The following is a 26017-nucleotide window of genomic DNA, read 5'->3' as shown; positions in this document are numbered from 1 at the left end:
TGTGTTTTGCAACACAGAAAACTAATACGAATAGTAGAACGCAAATATCACTGTGATAAAGTCACGGTGTTCTAAGAGAAACGGAGTCTGTTAAGTTACAAAAACAATCTCCATTCTGCCTCAGTTCAAGGCTTTTGCCAGTTCTCTAGAAACCTATATATTGTAGCTGAACCTCTGGGACTTTTTTGTCTGAACGTCTATATTCAACCCATAATTTCCATTTTCTTTGAAAGGTGAATAAAATTAGAAGTAGATAAAAACCTATAGTATTTTATATTTGCATAGCAATTACTATTTGAAAGGTGCTCTGTGTCAACAGGGAAAAACAAACCTAACTTCATATTGGAACTATTCCTTTAATTCTAACCATTGTGTTCTGTTGCTTGTGCTTAGCCACACTAGCTCTGCACTTTTTGTAAAAGAATGTTTCCTATCGCTTGAAATACATAGGACAGCCTACTCTGTACTCTCAGGGTTCTGACCTTTAAGAGTCCATTCATATAGAGAGAAAAAGTTGCAGGACAGAGAATAGCATTTGCTTTATTGGAGGTTTATAGGAACATGTGACCAGAACTACATGGATAGCTGCAACAACAAAAGATGCCAGCACCAGGAAGTTTGTGACAACCAGTTACACCCCTCCCCTTTTAGGATAAAGAAGCCCAAATCTAACTTGGGTAAGATGGTTCCTTGGGACACTGGTTCACTTTCTTCTTGGTTTGCTGGTTTTCCAAATAAAGTCACTATTCTTTGCCTCAACAACTTGTCTCTCCATTTATTGGCCCATCATGCAGCAGGCAGTAAGAGACTGAACTCAGTATCACTAGATTTTTGAGAGGATAGCAGCAGAGGCATACGTTTTATTCTCTGTAAATTCTCCCAGGAAAACAGATGGATCAAGCAGAAATGCCAAAACAACACCTACAGCAAAGTGACTATGAAGACATCGTCATGAGCTCCCAAGTTACCAGCAGGTGTGGATGAACTATCGCAAGCTATAAGACACACAGTGTGTTATTATCTTACAGGAGGAAGCAGAGAGAAGCAATCAGGTTTTGTCAAATGTGATAAGACCTCTCATATCTCCAGTAAGTAGTGTAGTGTAACATCGTTTTAGAATGGCAGCTGAACCTGAGAGGAATTCTTGCTGATTACATCTGTGGGTGATTTCAAGGGGCCTGTGGGAAGAATAGAGACCTTGAATTTCCAAAATTAAGCAGCCCACTTCCTTTCCAAGTAGAAACTGCTAAGAGTAGAATGTAATTTGTCCAAGAAAGTGATAAAGAAGGTGAAGAAAAAGCAATACCCACACAAAAGAGGGAGAGAGAACACCCAGAAGAATATCTGTATCTATATCCATGTTCACATAGCTATTCTGTATCTATCTCCATATTTTTGAACATTTGACAAAACAGAATGGTGAGTTCTAAAAGGTGAGACTAGATATACATCTATTCTGGTACATGTTTTCTTTTTAAAAATTCAGGAAAACTAATTTTATATAAAAATGAGCACTAAAAATAGATCCCACCTGAATCCAATATGTTACTATACAAGAATAAGAAACAGAAAAGCATTATCATAGAAAGCTTGTTAAAAAGGCACACCACAAAATAGATATGAGAATCAAACATAGTATTTCAATACACACTGAAATAAATTAAGGAAAGATACAAGAAATAAAAAAAAAAACATAAATCAAAATTAGAAAAAATAAAAAATGAAGTGAAAGAATTCAGGAAGGACTCTGAAATGAAGACTAAACTAGAAGAGGCATAAGCGAAAAAAAACAAAACCAAGAATTCATGAGGAAAGAAAAAAATGAAAATAAAATTTAAAACTAAAAAGAAATTATTTGATTTTGGTGTCCATTACACAGGGGCATTCAATTTGTGAAAATGATCTAGCAATACATTCACATTCTGTGTACTTCTTAAGTTTATATTATACTTCAGTAAAAAAAAATAAAAATACTGAAATGAAAAAAGATAAGTGTAATTCAAGAGAAAGTTGGTTTCTACTCTTTATGCCAGAAAACCACAATTTGCATCCAAATTTTATTGAAATTCCTTTCATAAATGTCTCCAAAGACTTTCTAGATACAATGACACTGACTCTTTGAGACTTCAAACAATGGTGATCACGTCCTCATTTTTGCATTAACCTTCCCAGTCAACTTCTCAATAGATTCCTTTGTTTTTCTTCCTCCACTAGTCTTTCAAATATTGATGTTTCTGGGCACAATATTCAGTTATTTTCCCTTTTTACTCAAATTCTCTTCCTAACCAATGATATCATACCTAAAGAGCTCAGCTTTCACACATATATAGGCTGTTAATCCTCAACTCTGCATTTCTAGTTCCGTTTCTCTCTTGAAAAATAGCCCTTTATCAGTTCAGTTCAGTTCAGTCGCTCAGTCATGTCCGACTCTGCGACTCCATGAACTGCAGCATGCCAGGCCTCCCTGTCCATCACCAACTCCCGGAGTTCACTCAAACTCATGTCCATTGAGTCAGTGATGCCATCCAACCATTGCATCCGCTGTCGTCCCCTTCTCTTCCTGCCTTCAATCTTTCCCAGCATCAGGGTCTTTTCAAATAAGTCAGCTCTTCACATCAGGTGGCCAAAGTATTGGAGTTTCAGCTTCAAAAACAGTCCTTTCAATGAACATTCAGGACTGATTTTCTTTAGGATGGACTGGCTGGATCTCCTTGCAGTCCAAGGGAGTCTAAAGAGTATTCTACAACACCACAGTTCAAACGCATCAATTCTTCAGTGCTCAGCTTTCTTTATAGTCCAACTCTCACATCCACACATGACTACTGGAAAAACCATAGCTTTGACTAGATGGACCTTTGTTGGCAAAGTAATGTCTCTGCTTTTTAATAAGCTCAGGGGTCTCAAACAAACCTTGTGTGCACCAGGACCCAGGGACCCCACAGAGACTGAGACAGAACTGTGTCTGAGTGTCTCCTGTGGAGGTACAGGTCGGCAGTGGTCTGCCGCAGGGACAGGGGCTCTGGGTGTGGGTATGGCATAAGCCCTCTTGGAGAAGGTTGCCATTTACTCCACTATGGGGCTGCCAGAACTTACATAGGACTGGGAAATAGACTCTTGGAGGGCACAACAGAACCTTTGGCACCAGGACTCAGGAGAAAGGAACAGTGACCATACAGGAGACTTGCCGGTGGGTGTCCAGAAGTCTCCAGCAAATGCGTGGGTCGGTGGTGGCCTGCTACAGGGCTGGGGGCACAGACTGTGGCAGTACATGACTGGGTTCTTTTGAGGGAGGTCAAGATTATCTTTATTACCTCCACCATAGATTTTCTCCCAGGTAAATAGCAGGGAGGGAACACACCTCCACCCATCAACTGAAAATTGGATTAAAGATTTACTGAGCATGGCCCCACCCAACAGAACAAGACCCAGTATCCCACTCAGTTAGTCTCTCCCATCAGGAAGCTTCCATAAGCCTCTTATCCTTCTCCATCAAAGGGCAGACAGACTGAAAACCACCATCACAGAAATGTAACCAATCTAATCACATGGACCACAGCCTTGTCTAACTCAATGAAACTACGAGCCATGTTGTTTAGGGCCACCCAAGATAAAGGGGTCATGGTGGAGAGTTCTGACAAAATGTGCTCCACTGGAGAAGGGAATGGCAAACCATTTCAGTATTCCTGCCTTGAGAGCCCCATGAACAATATGAACAGGCAAAATGATAGGACACTGAAAGATGAACTCCCCAGGTCAGTAGGTGCCCAATATGCTGCTGGAGATAAGTGGAGAAATAACTCCAGAAAGAATGAAGAAATGGAACCAAAGCAAAAATACCACCCAGTTGTGGATGTGACTGGTAGTGGAAGCAAGGTCCGATGCTGTAAAGAGCAATATTGGATAGAAACCTGGAATGTTTGGTCCATGAATCAAGACAAATTGGAAGTGATCAAACAGGGGATGGCAAGAATGAACATCAACATTTTAGGAATCAGCAAACTAAAATGGACTGGAATGTGTGAATTTAACTCAGATGACCATTATATCTATTACTGTGGGCATGAATACCCTAGAAGAAATGGAGTAGCCATCATAGTCACCAAAAGAGTCTGAAACACAGTACTTGGATGCAGTCTCTAGAACGACAAAATGATCTCTGTTCGTTTCTCAGGTAAACCATTCAATATCATGGTAATCCAAGTCTATGCCCCAACCAGTAATGCTGAAGAAGCTGAAGTTGAACGGTTCTATGAAGACCTACAAGACCTTCTAGAATTAACACCTCCAAAAGATGTCCTTTTCATTATAGGGGACTGGAATGCAAAAGTAGGAAGTCAAGAAACACCTGGAGTAACAGGCAAATTTGGCCTTGGAATACAGAATGAAGCAGGGCAAAGACTAATACAGCCCTTTATATCCAACCGTTAATGAGCTCTCTCAGTGATTAGCAGACAGTACCTCTCCTTTTAAACTTGCTCCTTATCCAACCCTTCTTATCTCCAAGAAGGAAAATGATCATATCCTCTGTTCAATAAGTAAGTTTCCTTGTCTACTATCCTAAGAAAACCCCTCTTTCAACATTCCACTTTTTGTTGTTGTTGTTGTTGTTTTTAATTATATTGAAGTACAGTTGATTTACAATGTTGTGATTCAGTTTGCTATACAATAAACCCTTTTTCATTGTGGTTTGTCACATGACATTAAATATAGTTCCCTCTGCTATACAGCAGGACCTTGTTTATCCATTCTATATATGATAGTTTACATCTGCTAATTCCAAATCCCAGTCCTTCCCTCTGTCCCCAACCCAATCCAGCAACCACAAGTCTGATCTCTATGTCTGACCAACATTCCAGTTTTATATCCTTCTCCATATTTCTTTTCCTTAACAATTCTATTTCTGGATTAAATTGGCAATATTACTGCCTTTATTTTATCACTATTCAGTCACTTCTTCATCTACATTCTAATTACTCATCCCTTTACCAAAACCACCCTCTCTGTAGCACTGATGATGTTGTCTATTATTTTGTTCCTTTGACAAGTGATTTTAATTGCACTAAACTGATTTGCCATACACTGCTCTGCTCAGTCTGCTTATTAATATTCCCTAAACATTCTGTCATATAAAATAATGCCATTTTCCAAGTTAAATACCTGGATAAAGTGGACTGCAGAGAAGGGAGGTGAGAGAAGAAAATAAGAGAATAGGGGAAAGAGACAAAGAAGAAAATCCTTCAGGGATCCTTAACTTCCTAGGGTTCAACAACTCAACCTATTCTGACAACATGCTATCCTAGCTCCAGGATCAATATTTTAAATAACTATACATGTAAATAAAATAGTTATAATTGAGAAACACTGAAACACTTGAAACCACACATCGCTTTTTCTCTCTTGCTATTAGATTTTGTTTTTCTTCCCAATCATCAAGAAATAAAATTGGAATTGCTCTCTGATTCCTTTTTCTCAGCAACATCTGATAAAATGTTAAGTTATATAAACTCCTGCTGAGTGTCTTCTCACATCAGCCCCACACTTCCTCTCCTTCGCTATCGTGACAACACTCAAATATCCTCGTGATCTCTCACGAAGACTCTTGTAGCAGTTCCCTTTAATTTCTCTCTGCCTTTCATCCCGCTCCACTTGAATCAATCCTAAATATTACTAATGACATGTCAATCAAACACTCTGCTCAAACTGCTCACCGTCTCTATGCTGTTTCTAGAAATAACTACAGAATGCCACTGTCTAGCATTAAAATCCTCCACCAATTTAGCCCAGCTTTATCTTCTGTTGTTTCCCAACCAACTGAACTAATGTCTATGAACCTATTCCCTATGTGCTATCTTTGTGTTTTTAAAACATTTTTCTTGCCTATAACAATTTGTAATTTTCACTCCCTTATATGAAATTTTGTCAAGCCTCCAAATAGAGTTTTGATAAACTATTTTATCAAGCCTCCAAATAGGGTCTCACTGTCCTTATTATCATCTGCCACATATTCCTTTTTGGAACATACTTTTTTTTTTCAAAATATGTTTTTAATCAGACCTAGTATTTAGATAATTATATGAGAAAAATATTCAACATTATGTACATGAAGGTGAATTACATGGAGTTTCACTTCTACTAATGACACAGTTTGTACTGAACTAATTTCCACAAATAATGTTGTTAAGTAAGTAAAAAAAAAAACAAAAAAACAATTATTTGAAGGCAATGGAAATCAGTTAAGAGCAGACAAAGATGAGAGTTTTTCATTCAAAAAAATCTACTGATTAATGTGGGGAGGAATGGATAGAACTCAAGCAGAAAGCTGGAGACCTTCTAGTTTGGAAAGACACAGGACGGAGATTTAAGGTATCGGATCAACTTAAAGGTGGGAAGATATATCCAGAAACTGAAGGGGGTGCCCTGAAATATGTGAATATACTTTCCCCAAGTCCTTAGCTGACACCTGAACTGCATATGGAAGCAGACCATGAAAGCAGTGGCTAGAAACTTGAAAGCGATGCGTGGTTGTTGATGACTGCAAAGCAGTTTTGAAAGGGAATCCAGCCAAGTAAACTGCTAGAACAAAAATCTTCAAAGGAAACAGAATTCAGAATCAAGAATTAAAGTATATAATCTATTTTATAATGTACAGTACAAAATAAAAATTACTATACGTGCAAAAAAAAGAAAACATGATTCACAGTCAAGAGAAAAACCAGTCAATGCAGTTCAGTTCAGTTCAGTCGCTCAGTTGTGTCTGACTCTTTGTGACTCAATTAACTGCAGCATGCCAGGCTTCCTTGTCCATCACCAACTCCCGGAGCCTACCCAAACTTATGTCCATTGAGTAGGTGATGCCATCCAGCCATCTCATCCTCTGTCATCCCCTTCTCCTCCTGCCCTCAATCTTTCCTAGGATCAGAATCTTTTCAAATAAGTCAATTCAAACTCACCTAAAGTAACTCAGATGTTAAAATTAGCACACAGGGATTTGAAAACTGCTGTTAAAATATGTTAAAAAGTTTAAAAGAAAGAGTCATAAAAAATAAAAATATGTGGGGGAGCACTCAGTCCAGAAATGGAAAATATATAAAATGGAAGTTCTAGAACTGAAAAGTACACTATATATGGACGATTAAGGGGGTGGTCTTAAGAGCATATTGGTGATGCTGGAAGAAAGGGTTGAAACTTGAAAATAAATGTAAAGTATTTATCCACTGTGGCAAAACTAATACAATTTTGTAAAGTTTAAAAATAAAATAAAATTAAAAAAAAAATAAATGATCATTGATAAATCAAAAAAAAAAAAAAAAAATAAACAGAGGGAAAAAAGATTAAATAAGAATGAACAGAATCTCAGCAATCTATGGGACAAGGCCCCAAAGTCAATCTATCTCTATCTATTTATATTCATCTTTCCATAAGTCCCCGAAGAAGAGTAAAGGAATGAGGAACAGGTATTATTTGGAAAAATGATGGCCGAAAATTTGGTGTAAAATATAAACTCTGTATCCAAAAAAACCTTAGTATCCCAAGAAATAAAAATATCAATTTTTTATCAAGTATCCCAAGAAATAAAAATACCCATCTCTCCACTATCACCACCACACACATAGGCACAGTATAGAAAAACTACTGAAAACCAAAGATAAAGAGAAATTATTGAAAGATAAAGCAATCACAAACAGGGTAATATCAATATGAATGAAAGCTGAACTTATATCAGAAAGAGATTAGGTGACAATGAGGCATTTTTGAGACGCTTAAAGAAACAAACAAAAGAAATACTGTTAACCCAAAATTCTATACTCAAGGAAAATATCTTCCAGAAATAAACATGAAATAAAGTAATTTTCAGATCAATGAAAACTGAGAGGATTTCTTTCTAATAGATCTGCACCACAAATTGTCTACATTCTGAACTGTATATATGTATACTTATGTGTTTCTGAATATATATGTGTATATATATATATATATATATATATATATATACACATACACATAAGTATACACAGAAACACATGGAAGAAAGTGAAGAGGAACTCAAAAGCCTCTTGATGAAAGTGAAAGTGGAGAGTGAAAAAGTTGGCTTAAAGCTCAACATTCAGAAAACGAAGATCATGGCATCTGGTCCCACCACTTCATGGGAAATAGATGGGGAAACAGTGGAAACAGTGTCAGGCTTTATTTTTCTGGGCTCCAAAATCACTGCAGATGGTGACTGCAGCCATGAAATTAAAAGATGCTTACTCCTTGGAAGGAAAGTTATGACCAACATAGATAGCATATTCAAAAGCAGAGACATTACTTTGCCAACAAAGGTTCGTCTAGTCAAGGCTATGGTTTTTCCAGTGGTCATGTATGGATGTGAGAGTTGGACTGTGAAGAAGGCTGAGCACCGAAGAATTGATGCTTTTGAACTGTGGTGTTAGAGAAGACTCTTGAGAGTCCCTTGGACTGCAAGGAGATCCAACCAGTCCATTCTGAAGGAGATCAGCCCTGGGATTACTTTGGAAGGAATGATGCTAGAGCTGAAACTCCAGTACTTTGGCCACCTCATGCAAAGAGTTGACTCATTGGAAAAGACTCTGATGCTGGGAGGGATTGGGGGCAGGAGGAGAAGGGGACGACAGGGGATGAGATGGCTGGATGGCATCACTGACTCGATGGACGTGAGTCTGAGTGAACTCCGGGAGTTGGTGATGGACAGGGAGGCCTGGAGTGCTGCAATTCATGGGGTCGCAGGGAGTCAGACACGACTGAGCAACTGATCTGATCTGATCTGATCTGATACATATATATATACATATGCATATGTATATACATATGTATACTTGGTATATTTGTATATATATAAATATTCTGACTTTGCACTAGCCTCCTTGCCTTCTATATCTCTGCCGAAGTTCTCCCTTTTATCATGTGCATTGTTACTCTAAAATAATTTAGTAAATACACTGTGATGTGTTTGTGTATGCTATTTAACTTTAATCTACAACTAGAGGTGGTTTCTTAACATTTAAAATATGTTAATCAAAAATCCTGCCTATAAGGATGCTTACCAGCTGAAGTGCCCCAATCAGGGGTACTTTCTAGAGGCACTTAAGAGTTAGCACTTCAGATACTGCTAATTATGTGTGCACATGAGTGTTAACTAGTATCAGGAATATCAGAAATAATTTTTCAGGAATATCAGTGAAATGAATGTTGTTCTTCATACATGGTAGCTGAAAATACTTTATAGTCACTGCTGCCTTTTCATAAATATACAAGAGTCAAGGGGTTAGCAGATGTAAATTATTACATATAGAATGGATAAACAACAAGGTCCTACTGTATGGCACAGGGAACTATATTCAACATCCTGTGATAAATCATATGGAAAAGAGTATTTAAAAAAAGGGGGTGTCTATATGTGTATAACTGAGTCACTGTGCCATACAGCGGAGATTGGCATAACACTGTAAAAGAATTAGAATTTTTAAGAAAAGAGAGAGAGAGTCTAGCTGCTTAACTACAGATCATCCATAGCTCTGTTTTATCTGTGTCCCATCTTGAGGTAGGATTCTGCCTTCTGATTACAAGGAAAGGTAACAGACCCTGACATCAGAACATCGTTTAGTATGTTTCTCAGTGAAACTGCGATCTAAAGTGCTTGACATGCGCCTAAATAAACGAGAGTTGGTAGTTTACCCAGTTTGTTGAAACTGGTTATATGACTGATCATCAAGCCTGCTACTTTATATATGCATGTAGCAGAATTCAGTTGGGATTTGCTTAAATAATACCATACCACCTAGTGGTGGGGTCTTAGGGGAAGACACAGATAGCTCTCATCAACTATTATTTATCTCAAGTCAGTTTGCAATCTGTCCCCCACCTCACCTCCACCTCCCTACCTCACCTGGCCAAGAAAAGGAGTTATTATAGCATCAACAAGCCTGTGCATGTCTTTTAAAAGATACTGTATGTAGCAATTTTGTTTATATCAATTTATTTACACATACATGTGTGTGTGTGTGTGTATATATGTGTGTGTATATATGTATATATATATGTTCATATATATATATATATATATATAAATACATTCATTCTACTCTGGTGCTTATACCAATACAAATCATATAAGAACACAATAGAGAACACAGTTTGATATTAAGAAATATTTTTAAGTGGACAAATTAAGTAAATGAAATTCTTCAGTGAAGGAATGCGTAAAGAATTAACTGGTTCACAGATTTCGTAACTGACAAGAAATCTTTGCCTCTCACTCAAGCAAATTAATTCAGACTATCACAAATGCTCTTCTCTTTTATCCAAAGAAATGCCATAACCTTTCTTTTAAAACAAAGTTATTTTAAGCATTACTTTTGATAATTCATTCAGAGCAATGAAGGAAACTGTCATACCTCCAAATGGTATCCAACTCTGATGAAGGCACAGAGTGGGTCAAAAGCTCCTGTCCCGCAGGTCAGTAGATGTGTTCTGTTATAGTGATGCAAAACCCGAACATAATTTGCACATTCATTCTAAAAACCGGGAGAAAAAGAAGGAATTGGTTAGTGTAATAAAATGTTTTGCTTCTGTTTTGACTGTTGTTTTTCCTAACCCTAGACATCTCATGTATAAGCCTCCCTTGGTTAGGGAAGGCAAAGGGGGCAGATGAAAAGAGGACAACAACCAGCAGAAGAGTCGGGGAGATGGATATAGTGAGGTATCAGTTACCATCAAGACTGGGAGTGCATCATTATGAGGTATTCTAGTACACAATTGAGTTTTTTTTTTTAAAAAGCACTGGTCAGAAGTGTATTCAGGTGTAGATTTCCAAGGCAATGTTTCACTAGGCAATTAAATTATTATCAAGACTGTTATTTTTTAAAGTACATATAAATCAACATTAAGTCGGAAGACCAATCAGTAGAAGTAGTTTCATTACCCTCAAGGAAACATATGCAGACTTCAGGGCACAAAGAGTTCTGATGTTTGGAAAAGTAAGTCCTGTATTTTCAAACTCATAAATTCATATAAAGGACTTTCAGAGAATTTTCAAATAAACAGATGGAAACTAACTGGTAAAAGTAACATTTTATACCTATTACTGTAAGATTACAGTCCTGGGATCAGCAAACTTTTTCTATAAAGAACCGGAGAGTAAATATATTTAGTTTGATGGGCCATCTGGTCTCTGTTGCAACTACTTAACTTCTGCAGCTATAGCATAAAAGCAGCCATTGTCAACAGAAAAATAAATGGATATGGATATGTTCCAAGAAAACTTCATTTATGGCAGGTCACATTTGGCCTCAGATCTCTAGTTTGTCTAAAATGGGATTCAACTATAAGCTTATCAGAAAACAGAATCTCAGTTTTGCACATCTATATAGTCCATAGTTAATCAAACTCAGTACCCATACACAGCCCACACTCAACAAAGTTTTAATAGATCAAGCATTAGGTAAGTATGCTAAATGAAAAAACGTTCTAAAACTATTTCAAACCAACTTAACTAAATTTTGGCAAATACCTTGTTGGCAAATTAATCCCAGGGACAGAGGGGCCTGGTAGGCTGCCGTCTCTGGGGTCGCACAGAGTCGGACATGACTGAAGCGACTTCGCAGCAGCAGAAGTGCATTTAAATTATGAGAGAAATACCAAACCCTTTTATTGCTAAATATTACCTTGACATTAGTAGATGCAATAGTCAGTAAAAGATATTTTATAAAGACAGATTTTGATTTTTAAAGTCTTTCATATAACAGTATTGGGATGAAAAAAGCCAACAGAACCATCATACCATACATGACTGAGATTATAGCATTCCCTTGGGAAGAACAAGTAATGCAGTAATGAACAGATTATTTGGGGTACTAAGATTTATTTCTTTAATTTCCCATTAACATAGCATCCTAGTCTATGGATGACCCATACAGTTGGGAAAATCTAACATTCTATTTTCATCTTGCTGTAAGCACATGCTTCTCATCTCCTGAAATGGGCGCATCCTGAGGGGCCAATGAGACCATATTCTGGCTCTGCTGGGTTTAGACTGACACAGCCTCTGAATGTGTTCAGTTCGTCAGCAACATGCCGCAGACTGAGGAAGCAAGGAAGACTCATCCCTTGACTGTTACCCAGTTGCTACACAAGAATGAGGTGTTGGTAGAATGTGTGTTAATTTTTCACATGTTTTTGCTTTTTCTTCTTACAGAAAAAAGAACAAGTTAACTTTCTAAAGGAGATGTGCATACTTCTTCCAAAGCTGTGAACTGTATCATCAGCTGGTTACACCTAACATGTGAACAGTCCTTTCACTCATGGGTTCATGAGCTCAGAACTGTGGAACAGGGTGGCTGCTGCTGCTGCACCACCTCTTCCCTTTCACACACTAAAGGTAAGTTATGGAGAAATGAAATACTGATTCCTTCAGTAAGCGATCTTCTCAAAACGTGTGGAATACATAAAGCATGTCTATTGCCTTTGCCATCTTCTATCAAGTTTTTAGTTTTTTCTCCTTTAACTTCTTCATTTGTTTCTAATTCACTAATCAAAGTGAAACAAAATCTCACAAAGAAGGTGCTTAGCTTATCTTTAAGATACTACCTGAAATTATTTTTCTCTCTAATACATAGGAAATAAATATTACTATAAGAATGCATAAATCTGAATTGATTAAAATATAGTAAGATATAATAAGAGAAAATAAAACCAAGATCTAGATGGCACCTTGGTTCCCTACACTAACTCCACAATGAAAATAAGTTTTAAGTAATTATGTACACATAGACAATGTACATGTATATATCAAATATGTGTGTATGTATATGCGTGTGTTTGTGCTAAGTTGCTTCATTCATATCCAACTGTTTGCAACTCTATGGACTGTAGCCCACTGGGCTCCTCTGTCTATGGGATTCTCCAGGCAAGAATATTGGAGTGGCTTGCCATGCCTTCCTCCAGGGGATCTTCTGAACCCAAGGATTGAACCCATGTCTCTTATATCTGCTGCATTGGCAGGTGGGTTTTTCACCACTAGAGCCATCTGGGAAGCCCCGTGTGTGTGTGTGTGTGTGTGTGTGTGTATGTGTTTTGTTGTTCAGTCTCAAAGTCATGTCCACCTCTTTGCAACCCATAAAACTGCAACATTCCAGGCTTCCCTGTCTTTCACTATCTCCCAGAGTTTGCTCAAACTCATGTCCATTGAGTAGGTGATGCCATCCAACCATCTGATCCTCTGTCCCATTTCTTCTCCTCCTGCACTCAATCTTTCCCAGCATCAGGGTTTTTTCCAAAGAGTTGCCTCTTTGCATCAGGTGGCCAAAGTTTGGAGCTTCAGCTTCAGCCTTAGTTCTTCCAATGAATATTCAGGGTTGATTTCCTTTAGGATTTACTGGTTGGATCTCTTTGCTATCTAAGGGAGTCTCAAGAGTCTTCTCCAGCACCACAGTTCAAAAGCATCAATTCTTTGGCACTCAGCCTTCTTTATGATCCAACTCTCACATCTGTACATGAGTACTGGAAAAACCATAGCTTTGACTAGTTGTCCCTTTGTTGGCAAAGTGATGTCTCTGCTGTTTAATATGCTATCTAAGTTTGTCATAGCTTTTCTTCCAAAGAGCAAGTGTCTTTTAATTGCATGGCTACAGTCACCATCCATAGTGATTCTGGAGCCCCCAAAAATAAAATCTGTCACTGTTTCCCTTTTTCCTCATCTATTTGCCCTGAAGTAATGGGACCAGATGCCATGATCTTCATTTTTTGAATGTTGAGTTTTAAGCCAGCTTTTTCACTCTTCTCTTTCAACTTTTGTATGTGTGTATATATAATATATGTGTATATATCTAGATATATGTATTTATTCCTTACGTGAATTGTATATATGCTTTTTAGGAACAAATAACAGATTAGAGTTTCAGTCCTTTGTCACTGACCAGGACTACAATTATGATATATTTAGTTTACAACGAATAATACTTACGGCATCATTTCCTTTCATTATGCATTCTTCTGTTTTTAGTGCTGTACTTGGCCAGTGTATCTGAAATAAAACATAATGCTCTATTATGCAAACACATATAAAAATAAACTACACTGAAAACCCATTTCATTTTTTCTGTAAGTCAATACTTTATATTTTATTTTATTTTTTTTGCTTCTATTTCTTTGAGAAGATCAAGAGGTTCATCACTTAACTCAGATATTAGGGAGCCAAATAGGCCTTAATACATGAGAGATATTGGGGACTTATAAAAGTGGTGACAATAGCATTTAATTATGATGATCTTGTTATGATTAAATTTATTATCATAAGAGTAAAGCACTACATGGTTTCAACTATAGGAATACAACATTACCTTGATATTGTTATTACTGTATCAGGCCCCCTAAGTTTCTTACGAACAATATTCAGCATCATGTGGTCATTTGTTTTCACAGTGCAGTATATAAACTTTTAAATACTGTGGCCACCTGATGCAAAGAGCTGACTCATTGAAAAAAACCCTGAAGCTGGGAAAGACTGAGGGCAGGAGGAGAAGGGGGGTGGGCAGAAGATGACAAGGTTAGCTGGCATCACCAACACAATGGACATGAATTTGAGCAAACCCCAAGAGATAATGAAGGACAGGGAAGCCTGGCGTGCTGCAGTCCATGGGGTCGCAAAGAGTTGGACACAACTTAGTGACTGAACAACAACAAACAGAAACACATGAGCACTTTTTGTTATGTTGCAACATAAAAAAGAAAGACAAAGAACAAGTAGTGATACCAAAGAAAGCCAGTTAAAAGCCAAAAGCACACATAGAAAAGCCTAGAATCAGTGCTCTTCATTAAATCATAGATCTGTCGATGGAGCATATATGCTTCAGGAACAACATCACATTAACGTAACAACAATGTCAGGTTCAACTGCAGCCTTGCATCAGCCTGAAGAGGGTGCTTAACACCACTACAGAATAAGGATGCTGGAAATGAAACTGTTGAATTTATAAACTTTATTGATCCTTTTTTGGAAAAAATTCAGACACTGAGTGATAGGTTTTCTCAGATGACTTCCAAAATATATTCTAATTTGAGATTCAATTTGCTTTTGGAATTATAGTTTTACTATGGATGCATAAATCATTCAAAAGGATATGCTAGAATGTACGTGTGTACATGTGTAAACACAAGCTCAAAATACAAATTAATTTTAGGATTACTCATCACTGGAAAGATAATTTGCTTATTAATATGAGTAAATCAGAGAATATCTCACCCGTCAATCATAATGATTAACATTCTTAAGATCTTTAATTTACAAGAAGCAAGGCTTTTCTTCTTATAATATTAACACCCCTTTTTATTTATTTTCATCATTATATAAAATGAGACTTATTTAAACTATATTTCTACAATTTCAAAGTATTTGATAACCAATTCTTTGGAAAAAATATCAAAGTTCAGCTTTTCAATGTTGAAACAGACAAGAGAATAACCTCAATTTACTACCTCATTCTCCTCAGTCATTGGTTTTATGTGGATTATTTCTGGGACTATTTGAACACATTGTTTTGGGGGGGCGCAATTCTCTAGAGGATTCCTATATTTTGTTGACTAATTTTGTTTTCAGCTATCTTTTCAAAGAGCCTTGGAAGATAGAGATAGATCCTCCCTCCAGGGCAAATAGATTTTTTTCTTCATCAGGATAATAAAGATAATGTCTCCCTCTGGGCAAAGGCTGGACAGGTTTGCTAGAAGACTCCTTTTAAGACAGAGTATTCTGAGCTGGAAGTTGGTAAATTGGGTGCAACATATATTCACTGTGTGTACAACATCTCCTTAGGCTGCTTGACTCTGTGGGACTTGAGGAGGAAAAGACAACTGATGGAAACATGAGGCTCATACAGTCTGCGGTACTGGGAGTGACAGAGTCCTCTGTCTCTAGGCCAAGTGCCTTCTGTCTTTTGCCAGCATCGATGAAACTATGACAGGTTGACTTGTCTAAAAGCAAGGTAAAATTCACAGTTCTTGATACAAACAAAAAATAATATATTCTGTGGTGGTGAAGACAATACATGGTTCTTCTAGGATTGCCAGAATGTGTTATTTCAAGCAGCAAACCTAATCGTGATGACTGCTCTGCTGCTGCTAAGTCGCTTCAGTCGTGTCCAGCTCTGCGCGACCCCATAGACGGCAGCCCACCAGGCTCCCCCGTCCCTGGGATTCTCCAGGCAAGAACATTGGAGTGGGTTGCCATTTCCTTTTCCAATGCATGAAAGTGAAAAGAGAAAGTGAAGTCGCTCAGTCATGTCCAACTCTTAGCGACCCCATGGGCTGCAGCCTACCAGGCTCCTCTGTCCATGGGATTTTCCAGGCAAGAGTACTGGAGTGGGGTGCCAATAATGAAATCATTACTTCAGGCACATCTTCAGTGATGTTCACAGACAACTTTCAATAGATGGCATCTGTCCCTCCTTTAATGCTCTGAATTGTTTTTCTTACTTTTTCTTCCTATGATTTCACAGTATGTGTATTCAATTTTAGCTCTCTCATTAGGCTGTAAGTTACAGAGGGCAAGGCAGTGACTAACTTCTGTAGCCCTAAAATGCCTACCTGACACAGGGTCTTTAATGCCATCACTGCTTATTCATTGGCTACTGACCGATTTGGGTCAGTCAACATTTCTTTATCACATTCTTCAAAAAGTTAATTCACTAAAGGATCCTACAATACAGTTTGAGAGAGAGATTCACTGACATGAAAAGGCTACAATCAGTGTCAAGTAAATGAGACAAGCAGCACTTTCCAGTTTAATCAGGGAGGAAATCCTACAGAATTTAGTGAGTGTGAAAGACTGGCAGGATTTCCGAGGGCAGAGAAAACGGTCTTAACCAGATCACTCTGGGTTCACAAAGGGAAAGAAGTAGAAGATTAAGTTATGAACACTTAACCACTAAAGTCCAACACATCAGAACTCCCCTAAGGAATAATATACTTGAGTTTTGCTTTTATTGTTGTTTATACTTTAGTTTCCTTTGGTTTGTTTTTTTAACACAATTTAACAGGCTCAGGACTGTATTCAAATGTCCACTCAGGTGAGAAAAGACAAGAGAATTATCTCACTGGAAACCAGAAGTTATTTTAAAGCCATTATGTACAGATGTTCTGCCAAGACAGTAAGGGAAATGATTTTCTTAATTTGTTTTGGCAGTTAGGATGCCTTTTGGTTCTGCTCCAAAGTATAGCATCAACAAAAAGTCATAAAATTAAGCTATCTGTTCTGCATAAAGCATTTTTAAAGGCAGTTAAACAACAGGGTGTAATGACATTTCCAAATTCTCTGCACCAAGAAAGGTACAAAAAGCAAAAGGTTAAATACACACGATTTCATCACAATATTCCTACTATATAATTTAATTGTTCTAATGCATTTTAACAGGCCATTTACTATTCTTGTATAGCTCAAACGAGAAAAATAAAATAAAAATTAAATTACAAAGTATTCTTTTCTGGACTCCCTATTTAACCTTCTAATTATACCAGGATTAAGAATTTAACTATTCTATTGTTACATGATGTTAGAACACTCAGAGATTTTGGAGAGCAAAAACAAATGAACAAAAAAGTAATAATTTAACTGTCTAAAAAACATTATTTCCTTTTTTTATTGAAAAAGATTAAATAAAATGATATAGTAAATGTAAATCTCTCTTGGAATATATTTAAGTGACTAAGACACTATTATAACTTTGTCTAATATTCTCTTCCTAATTCTGTTATTCTAATGAAAAATATTGTTTATATTTTAGTTTTTTATTTCTATATTTTACATCTATATATAGTACCAGTGCCCATCAACACATATTTTAATTAAAGGTCCTACAAATGTCATTAAAATCAAGAAAATATGTTTTGAATATAACACGTTAAAAGAGACTTAATGGTTTATAAATGGTAGTTTTAACTTGTCACACTTCCCTCTTACTGTTTATCCTTTTATAATTAGTTATAATGACTGTCATTATTCAAATACTTTATAACCAGAATTATAATCTTCTGCATTACAGATAAAATTTGTTCTTGAAATGTTGATAATCAAAAGCTTTTGAATTAGAACACTATTATTATAACACAAACATTTCTGGCCTGGTAAAACTCTGATGTTGGGAGAGATTGAAGCCAAAAGGAGAAGGGGGCAGCAGAGCATGAGATGGTTAGATAGCATCACTGACCCAATGGACATGAATTTGAGCAAGCTCTGGGAGATAGCAGAGGATAGAGGAGCCTGGTGTGCTGCCATCCATGGGGTCACAAAGAATTAGACATAATTCAGTGACTGAACAACAAATGGCCTTTTTAATGGATGAAATCTACTAAATTGCTATCATTAATGTGAAACACCATTTGCCATTTTATATGCAAATTATATTCTAATGCCTTTCTCCCACTTAAAAAAAATGAAGTTCTAAAATGGAAGAATTTTTTTCACCTTTCATTCAATAAACTTGAGTGAGAAAAGTATAAATATTTTTACAAATAGAAGTGACTAAACTTTATTTATAGATCTCCAAATTAAGTAGTGCAACTTTAGCTTTAAATAATAGTGGTAAGAATAATTTCAGAAGAAAAAAAAAGGTGAAATTTAAAAACAGAAAAGCCATGGGTAAAAGTTAAAGCAAAAATTTATTACTAAATATGGAATATCCGATGAAGTCCTCCCTGGTGCCTCAGATGGTAAAGAATCTGCCTGTAATGCGGGAGACCTGGGTTCAATCCCTGGGTTGGGAAGATCCCCTAGAGGAGGGCATGGCAATCCATTCCATTCTTCTCTAGAGAATCCCCATGGACAGAGGAGCCTGGTGGGCTACAGTCCATGGGGTCTCAAAGAGTGGGACACGAATGAGCAACTAAGCACAGCACATGAAGTCCTATAAAATACAGCTTGAATAAACCAACATTTCCACTTTTGATTTCTTTATGAAATGAAAAAATAAAAGAAGATTTTATATGTCAAACTATATAGTATTGCTATGTCCCCAAGAATAACTTTATTTTTCAGGAAGCCTTGGTAATTCTCAAATGTGCACAGATTGCAAGAGGCGACATCAACAGAACACAGACAAGCTAGTCCCTATGCTGTCTTTGAATACCAGAGCCTCCTTGGACTCTCAACTTTGCCATAAATTAACAAAGGGGAAACAGTTCCTTGATCTTGTCATTGGTTTTCTTCTGCTTCTGTCACCAACAACTGTTTCACTAGTCTATTAACCATCACTAAAGGAAACACTGGAGAAGGCAATGGCAACCCACTCCAGTACTCTTGCCTGGAAAATCCCATGGACGGAAGAACCTGGTGGGCTACAGTCCATGGGGTCACTAGGAGTCGGACATAACTGAGTGACTTCACTTTCATGCATTGGAGAAGGAAATGGCAATGCAGTCCAGCGTTCTTGCCTGGAGAATCCCAGGGACGGGGAAGCCTGGTGGGCTGCCATCTATGGGGTCACACAGAGTCGGACACGACTGAAGCAACTTCGCAGCAAAGGAAACACTAGTGATGCAAAGGCAGTAGGAACCAAGAGGAAAGAAACCCCTGACAACAAAAGGCCAACAAAGGTCCGTCTAGTCAAGGCTATGGTTTTTCCTGTGGTCATGTATGGATGTGACAGTTGGACTGTGAAGAAGACTGAGCGCCGAAGAATTGATGCTTTTGAACTGTGGTGTTGGAGAAGACTCTTGAGAGTCCCTTGGACTGCAAGGAGATCCAACCAGTCCATTGTGAAGGAGATCAGCCCTGGGATTTCTTTGGAAGGAATGAGGCTAAAGCTGAAACTCCAGTACTTTGGCCACCTCATGCGAAGAGTTGACTCATTGGAAAAGACTCTGATGTTGGGAGGGATTGGGGGCAAGAGGAGAAGGGGACGACAGAGGATGAGATGGCTGGATGGCATCACTGACTTGATGGACGTGAATCTGAGTGAACTCCAGGAGTTGGTGATGGATAGGGAGGCCTGGCGTGCTGCGATTCATGGGGTCACAAAGAGTTGGACACAACTGAGTGACTGATCTGATCTGAATGGTAAGCTGAAGACCAATTTGGGAGATGCAGTTCACACTAAAGTAGCAGCCTGGTTCTCAAATCTATGGTGTAGTACAAATAGCTTAGGCTTCTTAGACAAATGAACTTGGTTTTAAGTTCTAATTGTTACTTACTGGCCTCATGGCCTTATTTTCCTCTTTTTTCCATTTACCCAACATGCTGCTGCTAAAGCAATCACCCTAAACTATCATTCTCATTATGTTATACAAGTACTCAGACTCTCCCACTGGCTCCTGCATTGCTTAAGTTTCAACAGCTCAGCAGACAATGTTCTTCAGGATCTGGTCTAAATCATATTTCCTTCCTTAACTATCACTCTCCCCGATTCCCACCCACATGCTCCCACCTCACCTATCTACTTCAGCCAAATCATTATTTCAAATTGTTCTAAAATTTCTCAGCTTTTTCCCTCTCCTCACTACCAAACTGTGTGAATCAAAATTCCAACTACTATTCAAAGTCCACTTTTAAATTATATCTCCTCCAGGAAACCCCAACTCTCAGTTTATGCATATTTTCTTAGTATTTTATTTGGGCCTTTATTATAGTTCTCTTCAAATTGTGCTATCTATGACAGATGTGTATGTATCTTCTCCATTGCACTAGAAATATTTTAGGGTAGGGACTGTTTTATTCATTTATCCGTAATTTGTATTTCCATGACTATTTGCAGAACTTAATTGAATAGTCTTTAATATGTAGGACTCTTATACCTCACTTAGAAATGGAAGCACACAAGAATCATGTGCTAATTCTGTGTCTTGTTTAGATAATAACCATGATAGCAAATATTTGGATAACACTACATATTTTCTGGCACTGTTCAAGGCAATTAATAACTCAATTAATTGTCTTATATAATGCTCAGTCGCTTCAGTTATGTCTGACTCTTCACGACGCCATGGACTGCAGCCCACCACGTTCCTCTGTCCATGAGATTCTCCAGGCAAGAACGGAGTGTGTTGCCATATCCTCCTCATGTTTTTCTCTTTCCAAGTCTTCTATCTATACTGCTGCTGCTGCTGCTGCTAAGTCACTTCAGTCGTGTCTGACCTGTGACCCCATAGACAGCAGCCCACCAGGCTCCACCGTCCCTGGGATTCTCCAGGCAAGAACACTGGAGTGGGTTGCCATTTCCTTCTCCAATGCATCAAAGTGAAAAGTGAAAGCAAAGTCGCTCAGTCATGTCAGACTCTTCGCGACCCCATGGACCACAGCCTACCAGGCTCCTCCATCCATGGGATTCTCCAGGCAAGAGTACTGGAGGGGGGTGCCACTGCCTTCTCGTTCTGCTGTTGTCACATAATGATCAGAATCTCAAGCTACTTTAATATTTTCACCTGAATAATGATTTCCTCTAGCTCAGTCCAAAACATTTTACACCAAAAGACTTTAGACAAAAGTGCAAAGAAAAAAAAAAAAGGTTTAAATAAATTTCTTAGGAAGTTCCTGATGAAATCAGAGTTTAATCTAAGTATCGTGTTATCTGTGGATTTTAGAGACTTTTCAAGAGAGTAATCTGCAGAAGAAATTTTTTCTGGCAGGTAGGAGGCTTTCATGAAATAAAACAAATGGAATAATAAGGGTAGAAATTTTACAGTGTTACCACCAGGATTGACTCTTCCATTTTTGAGTGAAGGTCAAGGGTCTTTTATGAATGTGACATAGATACAAGGGAACAGAATTTCAGGGTGAAAGTATCATTACATAGTCTGGGAAATGCTATGAACAAATTAATTTATAAAGCAAAGTCAGTATCTAAAAAACTAACAGTAAATTTATTAAATGGTAGTGAAAGTGAAAATATTAGTCACTCAGTCCTGTCCAACTCTTTGCGACCCGATAGATTATAACCCACCAGGCTCCTCTGTCCATGGGTTTTCCCAGATAAGAATACTGGAGTAGGTAGCCATTGCCTTCTCCAGGGGATCTTTCTGACCCAGGGATCAAACCTGGGTATACCTGCATTGCAAGCAGACTCTTCACCTTCTGAGATACCAGGGAAGCCCAGTAAATGGTAAGTTCTTACCTATTTCAAAATTGCACAGGAAAAATCAGTCTACTGTGTATATAATAGTACAAGTTCTGATTGTTATAGTTGATCCTTGAACAACATGGGTTCAAACTGTGAAGGTCCACTTAACGTGCGGATTTTTTTCAGTGAATACCCTAATATTCAGGGAATACCCTAATATTTGTCCCCTTTAACAAATGAGAAAGCAGAAGAATAAAGGGATTAAGGAATTTGCCGAGTACTACAAATGCAAGTAAAGTGAAGTGAAGTCGCTCAGTCATGTCCAACTCTTTGTCAATCCCATGGACTGTAGTCTACCAAGCTTCTCTGTCCATGGGATTTTCCAGGCAAGAGGACTGGAGTGGGTTGCCATTTCCTTCTCCAGGGGATCTTCCTGACCCAGGGATCGAACCCAAGTCTCCTGCATTGCAGGCAGACACTTTACCCTCTGAGCCACCAGAGAAGCCCAACTACAAATGCAAAGCCAGGATTTTCTTTGCTTTTTAATACACTGTCTAGGTTTGTCATAGTTTCCTTCCAAGGAGCAAGTCTGCTTTAATTTCATGGCTACAGTCACTATCAGCAGGAATTGTATTTGTAAATTACAAATTGTATTTGTAAATTACACCTCAGTAAATTAAAAGATGGGAAAAGTTATGCAAAAACAATATGCTGCTTAAATATACAATATGGAAAATAAAAAAAAAAACTAAAAATCTAACTTATGTTCCTCATTCAATCTTCATACCCCTACAACAAAGGAGGTACAGTCACAAGTAACACAACTGAATCTAATAACTAATACTAAAACAAAAAAGCAGTAGGCTACAATAAACTATTGTGTATCATTTTTACATAGCTTAAAACAAGTAACTCTAAACAATATAATGTAATAGGGAAACACTCATTATGATAAAATAATTCTTTACAATTTAAAATTAATAAATAAATAAACCAAAAAATCCATCAGAGTGATGGCTTCTAGGCAGCAGGAGACACAGGAGGAAAAGAGGGAGGAAACAAAAGGTAACTGCAAGCAGTGGGGATGGTGATAATGTCATTCTTGAGTTGGCCGGTGAGTTCTAGGTATTTATTTAACTATTATGTCTTCTAAGATATTTACATTATTTATTATTTTATGGAACAGATATTGGGCTTCCCCGGTGGCTCAATGGTAAAGAATCCACCTGCCAGTGCAGGAGACCTGAGTTCGATCCCTGCGTCAGGAAGATCCCCTGGAGAAGGAAATGGCAACTCACTCCAGTATTCTTGCCTGGGAAATCTCATGGACAGAGGAGCCTGGTGGGCTACAGTCCATGGAGTCACAAAATAATTGGACATGAGTTAGTGATTAAACAACAATAATCCAAGCAAATAAAAAAAAGAGAAAACATTTAATCTGGGGGAGGGGGAAGAAGTGTGATCTATTTTCCTAATTATAATAATGTATATAGTTACTATTTAGCTAAAAATTGTGGTACAGCTATAATAGGAAGATGACAGGTCAGATGAGTAGGGGTTGCTGCTGAAATTGTGCAGATATTTTAGCTACGTCACTGCAAGAAAAGGAAGCAAAAATCTTCATCTTCCTTTACAGAAAGTCAACAGATATTGTCTAAAACTAGTGATATCACAGGGAAGGCAATGGCACCCCACTCCAGTACTCTTACCTGGAAAATCCCATGGACCGAGGAGCCTGGAGGGCTGCAGTCCATGGGGTTGCTAAGAGTCGGACACGACTAAGCGACTTCACTTTCACTTTTCACTTTCCTGCATTGGAGAAGGAAATGGCAACCCACCCCAGTGTTCTTGCCTGGAGAATCCCAGGGACGGGGGAGCCTGGTGGGCTGCTGTCTATGGGGTCACACAGAGTTGGACACGACTGAAGTGACTTAGCATAGCATAGCATAGCATAGTGATATCAAGAAAGAACAGTACACAAATGTCACTTCGACACATGGAGATAAGAACCAGAAAATACGAGAGTTTTAAATTATTTCCTCTAGAGATTAGGAATTGGATGGGATGAAGGTGTTCTGCTTTTTATGATAATTTTTTTTAAATGACTTTAAAAAATATGGACATTGTTCATTTTGACAAACATAAAAATATACAAGTAAATTATAAAGAAAATGTATTATGTAATATATACCTTTATGCCAAAAAATGCTATAGTCTACATATATCTGAATGTTTTATGTAAGGTTGATATAGTTCTGGAAACATATTAATTCAACTCTACAAGCACAGATTATAAAAACCATTTTTCTTCTTATAGTTAACCTTCTCAAAATAGTTGAATGCTTGCCTGTTTTAATATATTTTAATCCTTTAGGTTTAAAGAGCATCCATCTGAATTAGTGATCTTACCAATAGAAATACATGAGTCAGCTACACTGAGTTCACACATCCATATTTCTTCAGGCTGGGATTTTTGGAGTAATAAAGTCCAAAGGGACTTTAAATCAGAATATACAAACGTAGGTGTCAGGAGAGTGGGTGTGGTACAAGGGCCGCTAGGCAAGAGAAAGTTTCAATGCATCAATCAGAAGTCTTCTGGGGATTTGGGGATCAGTGGTGTGCTAGAAAAGTTTCTTCTGCATTATTTATAAATCTTCTCAAAATGATTTTATTTTTAATGTGTATTTGATTTCTTTCAATAATATCACTCAAAATGTTCACGTGGTCAAGACAATGAAAAATCTAATCCAAGTAACACCCATTTAAGATTTCTCCCTTACTCCTTTTCTTTCTCTCCTGAAATATAGTTTACTCTTTCATACCTCTCTATAGCCACTGCTGATGTGTTCTAAGCTGAGGGAATATACAAGATCCTTGCCTCCCACGAAGAGTCTCTCTTGATATTCATCCAGTAGCATTGTCTGGAGATTAAGAAATCCAAAACGGCTATGAAAGACTGATGTTCTGTTTAGATCCAAGAGCTCTGAAATGCAAAATAAAATGTACTCTAAACACAGAGAAAATACAAATACCTTTGTAACACTTTTTTCATGGCTCTATTTTCACATGTATTTATACTGTGCAGTTAACATTCATTCATTTTATCATAAATACAAATGATAACATTTATTGTTCAGAAAGATTAAAAATATATAATACACTGTCAATACTTGGTTGTGTGTTTGAAAGATGCTAAAATAGTAGATATTCTAACCATGTAAAGGGATGGATATTAACTAAACTTATAGGGATAGTGATTTCTTGATATGACTTGATATCAAATCAATATGTTGTAAACAGACTCATACAACATTATAGTTCAACTATAATTTTAAAAACAAAAAAAAATTGTTCCACATTTAAAAACAGAGTATAATGGAAATAAGTCACAATGTGCACAAATTAAAATCTTTTTTAAGTTTATGAATGGAAAAACTTTGACACAACTTAATATGAAAAGTAGGGCTTTCCTGGTGGCTCAGATGGTAAAGCGTCTGCAATACAGGAGACCCGGGTTCGATTCCTGGGTCAGGAAGATCCCCTGGAGAAGGAAATGGCAATCCACTCCAGCACTCTTGCCTGGAAAATCCCATGGATGGAGGAGCCTGATAGGCTACAGTCCATGGGGTTGCAAAGAGTCGGACACGACTGAGCAACTTCAATAGCCTATGCTTTTAAATACGGAATTATTTTTCACAAACTTTAATGTAAAGCACACATAGAAAAGTCATTCCACTATGACTTTTTTTTTTCCAGTTGAGCTATTTATTTTTTATTTTTTTTAATTTTATTTTATTTTTAAACTTTACAATATTGTATTAGTTTTGCCAAATTCGAAATGAATCTGCCACAGGTATACATGTGTTCCCCATCCTGAACCCTCCTCCCTCCTCCCTCCCCATTCCATCCCTCTGGGTCGTCCCAGTGCACCAGCCCCACTAGGACTTTTATATTTACTTCTC

At 37.5% G+C, this 26017-nt stretch overlaps 1 protein-coding gene across 1 annotated transcript in view; it reads right to left on the bottom strand.

The window, feature by feature from the left end:
• SEMA3E (semaphorin 3E) overlaps positions 1 to 26017 on the bottom strand; it is a 275140-nt gene that overhangs the window by 100237 nt on the left and 148886 nt on the right. The window contains exons 2-4 of the mRNA XM_055590105.1: positions 24878 to 25038; positions 13979 to 14038; positions 10413 to 10532 (exon numbers count right to left, since the gene is read on the bottom strand). Coding sequence (XP_055446080.1) covers positions 10413 to 10532; positions 13979 to 14038; positions 24878 to 25038 — 341 coding nt within the window. The remainder of the gene's footprint in view (positions 1 to 10412; positions 10533 to 13978; positions 14039 to 24877; positions 25039 to 26017) is intronic.

Source organism: Bubalus kerabau, chromosome 8, assembly GCF_029407905.1.
Source record: "Bubalus kerabau isolate K-KA32 ecotype Philippines breed swamp buffalo chromosome 8, PCC_UOA_SB_1v2, whole genome shotgun sequence".
NCBI lineage: Eukaryota > Metazoa > Chordata > Mammalia > Artiodactyla > Bovidae > Bubalus > Bubalus kerabau.
This window is presented reverse-complemented; position numbering and strand designations above follow the sequence as displayed.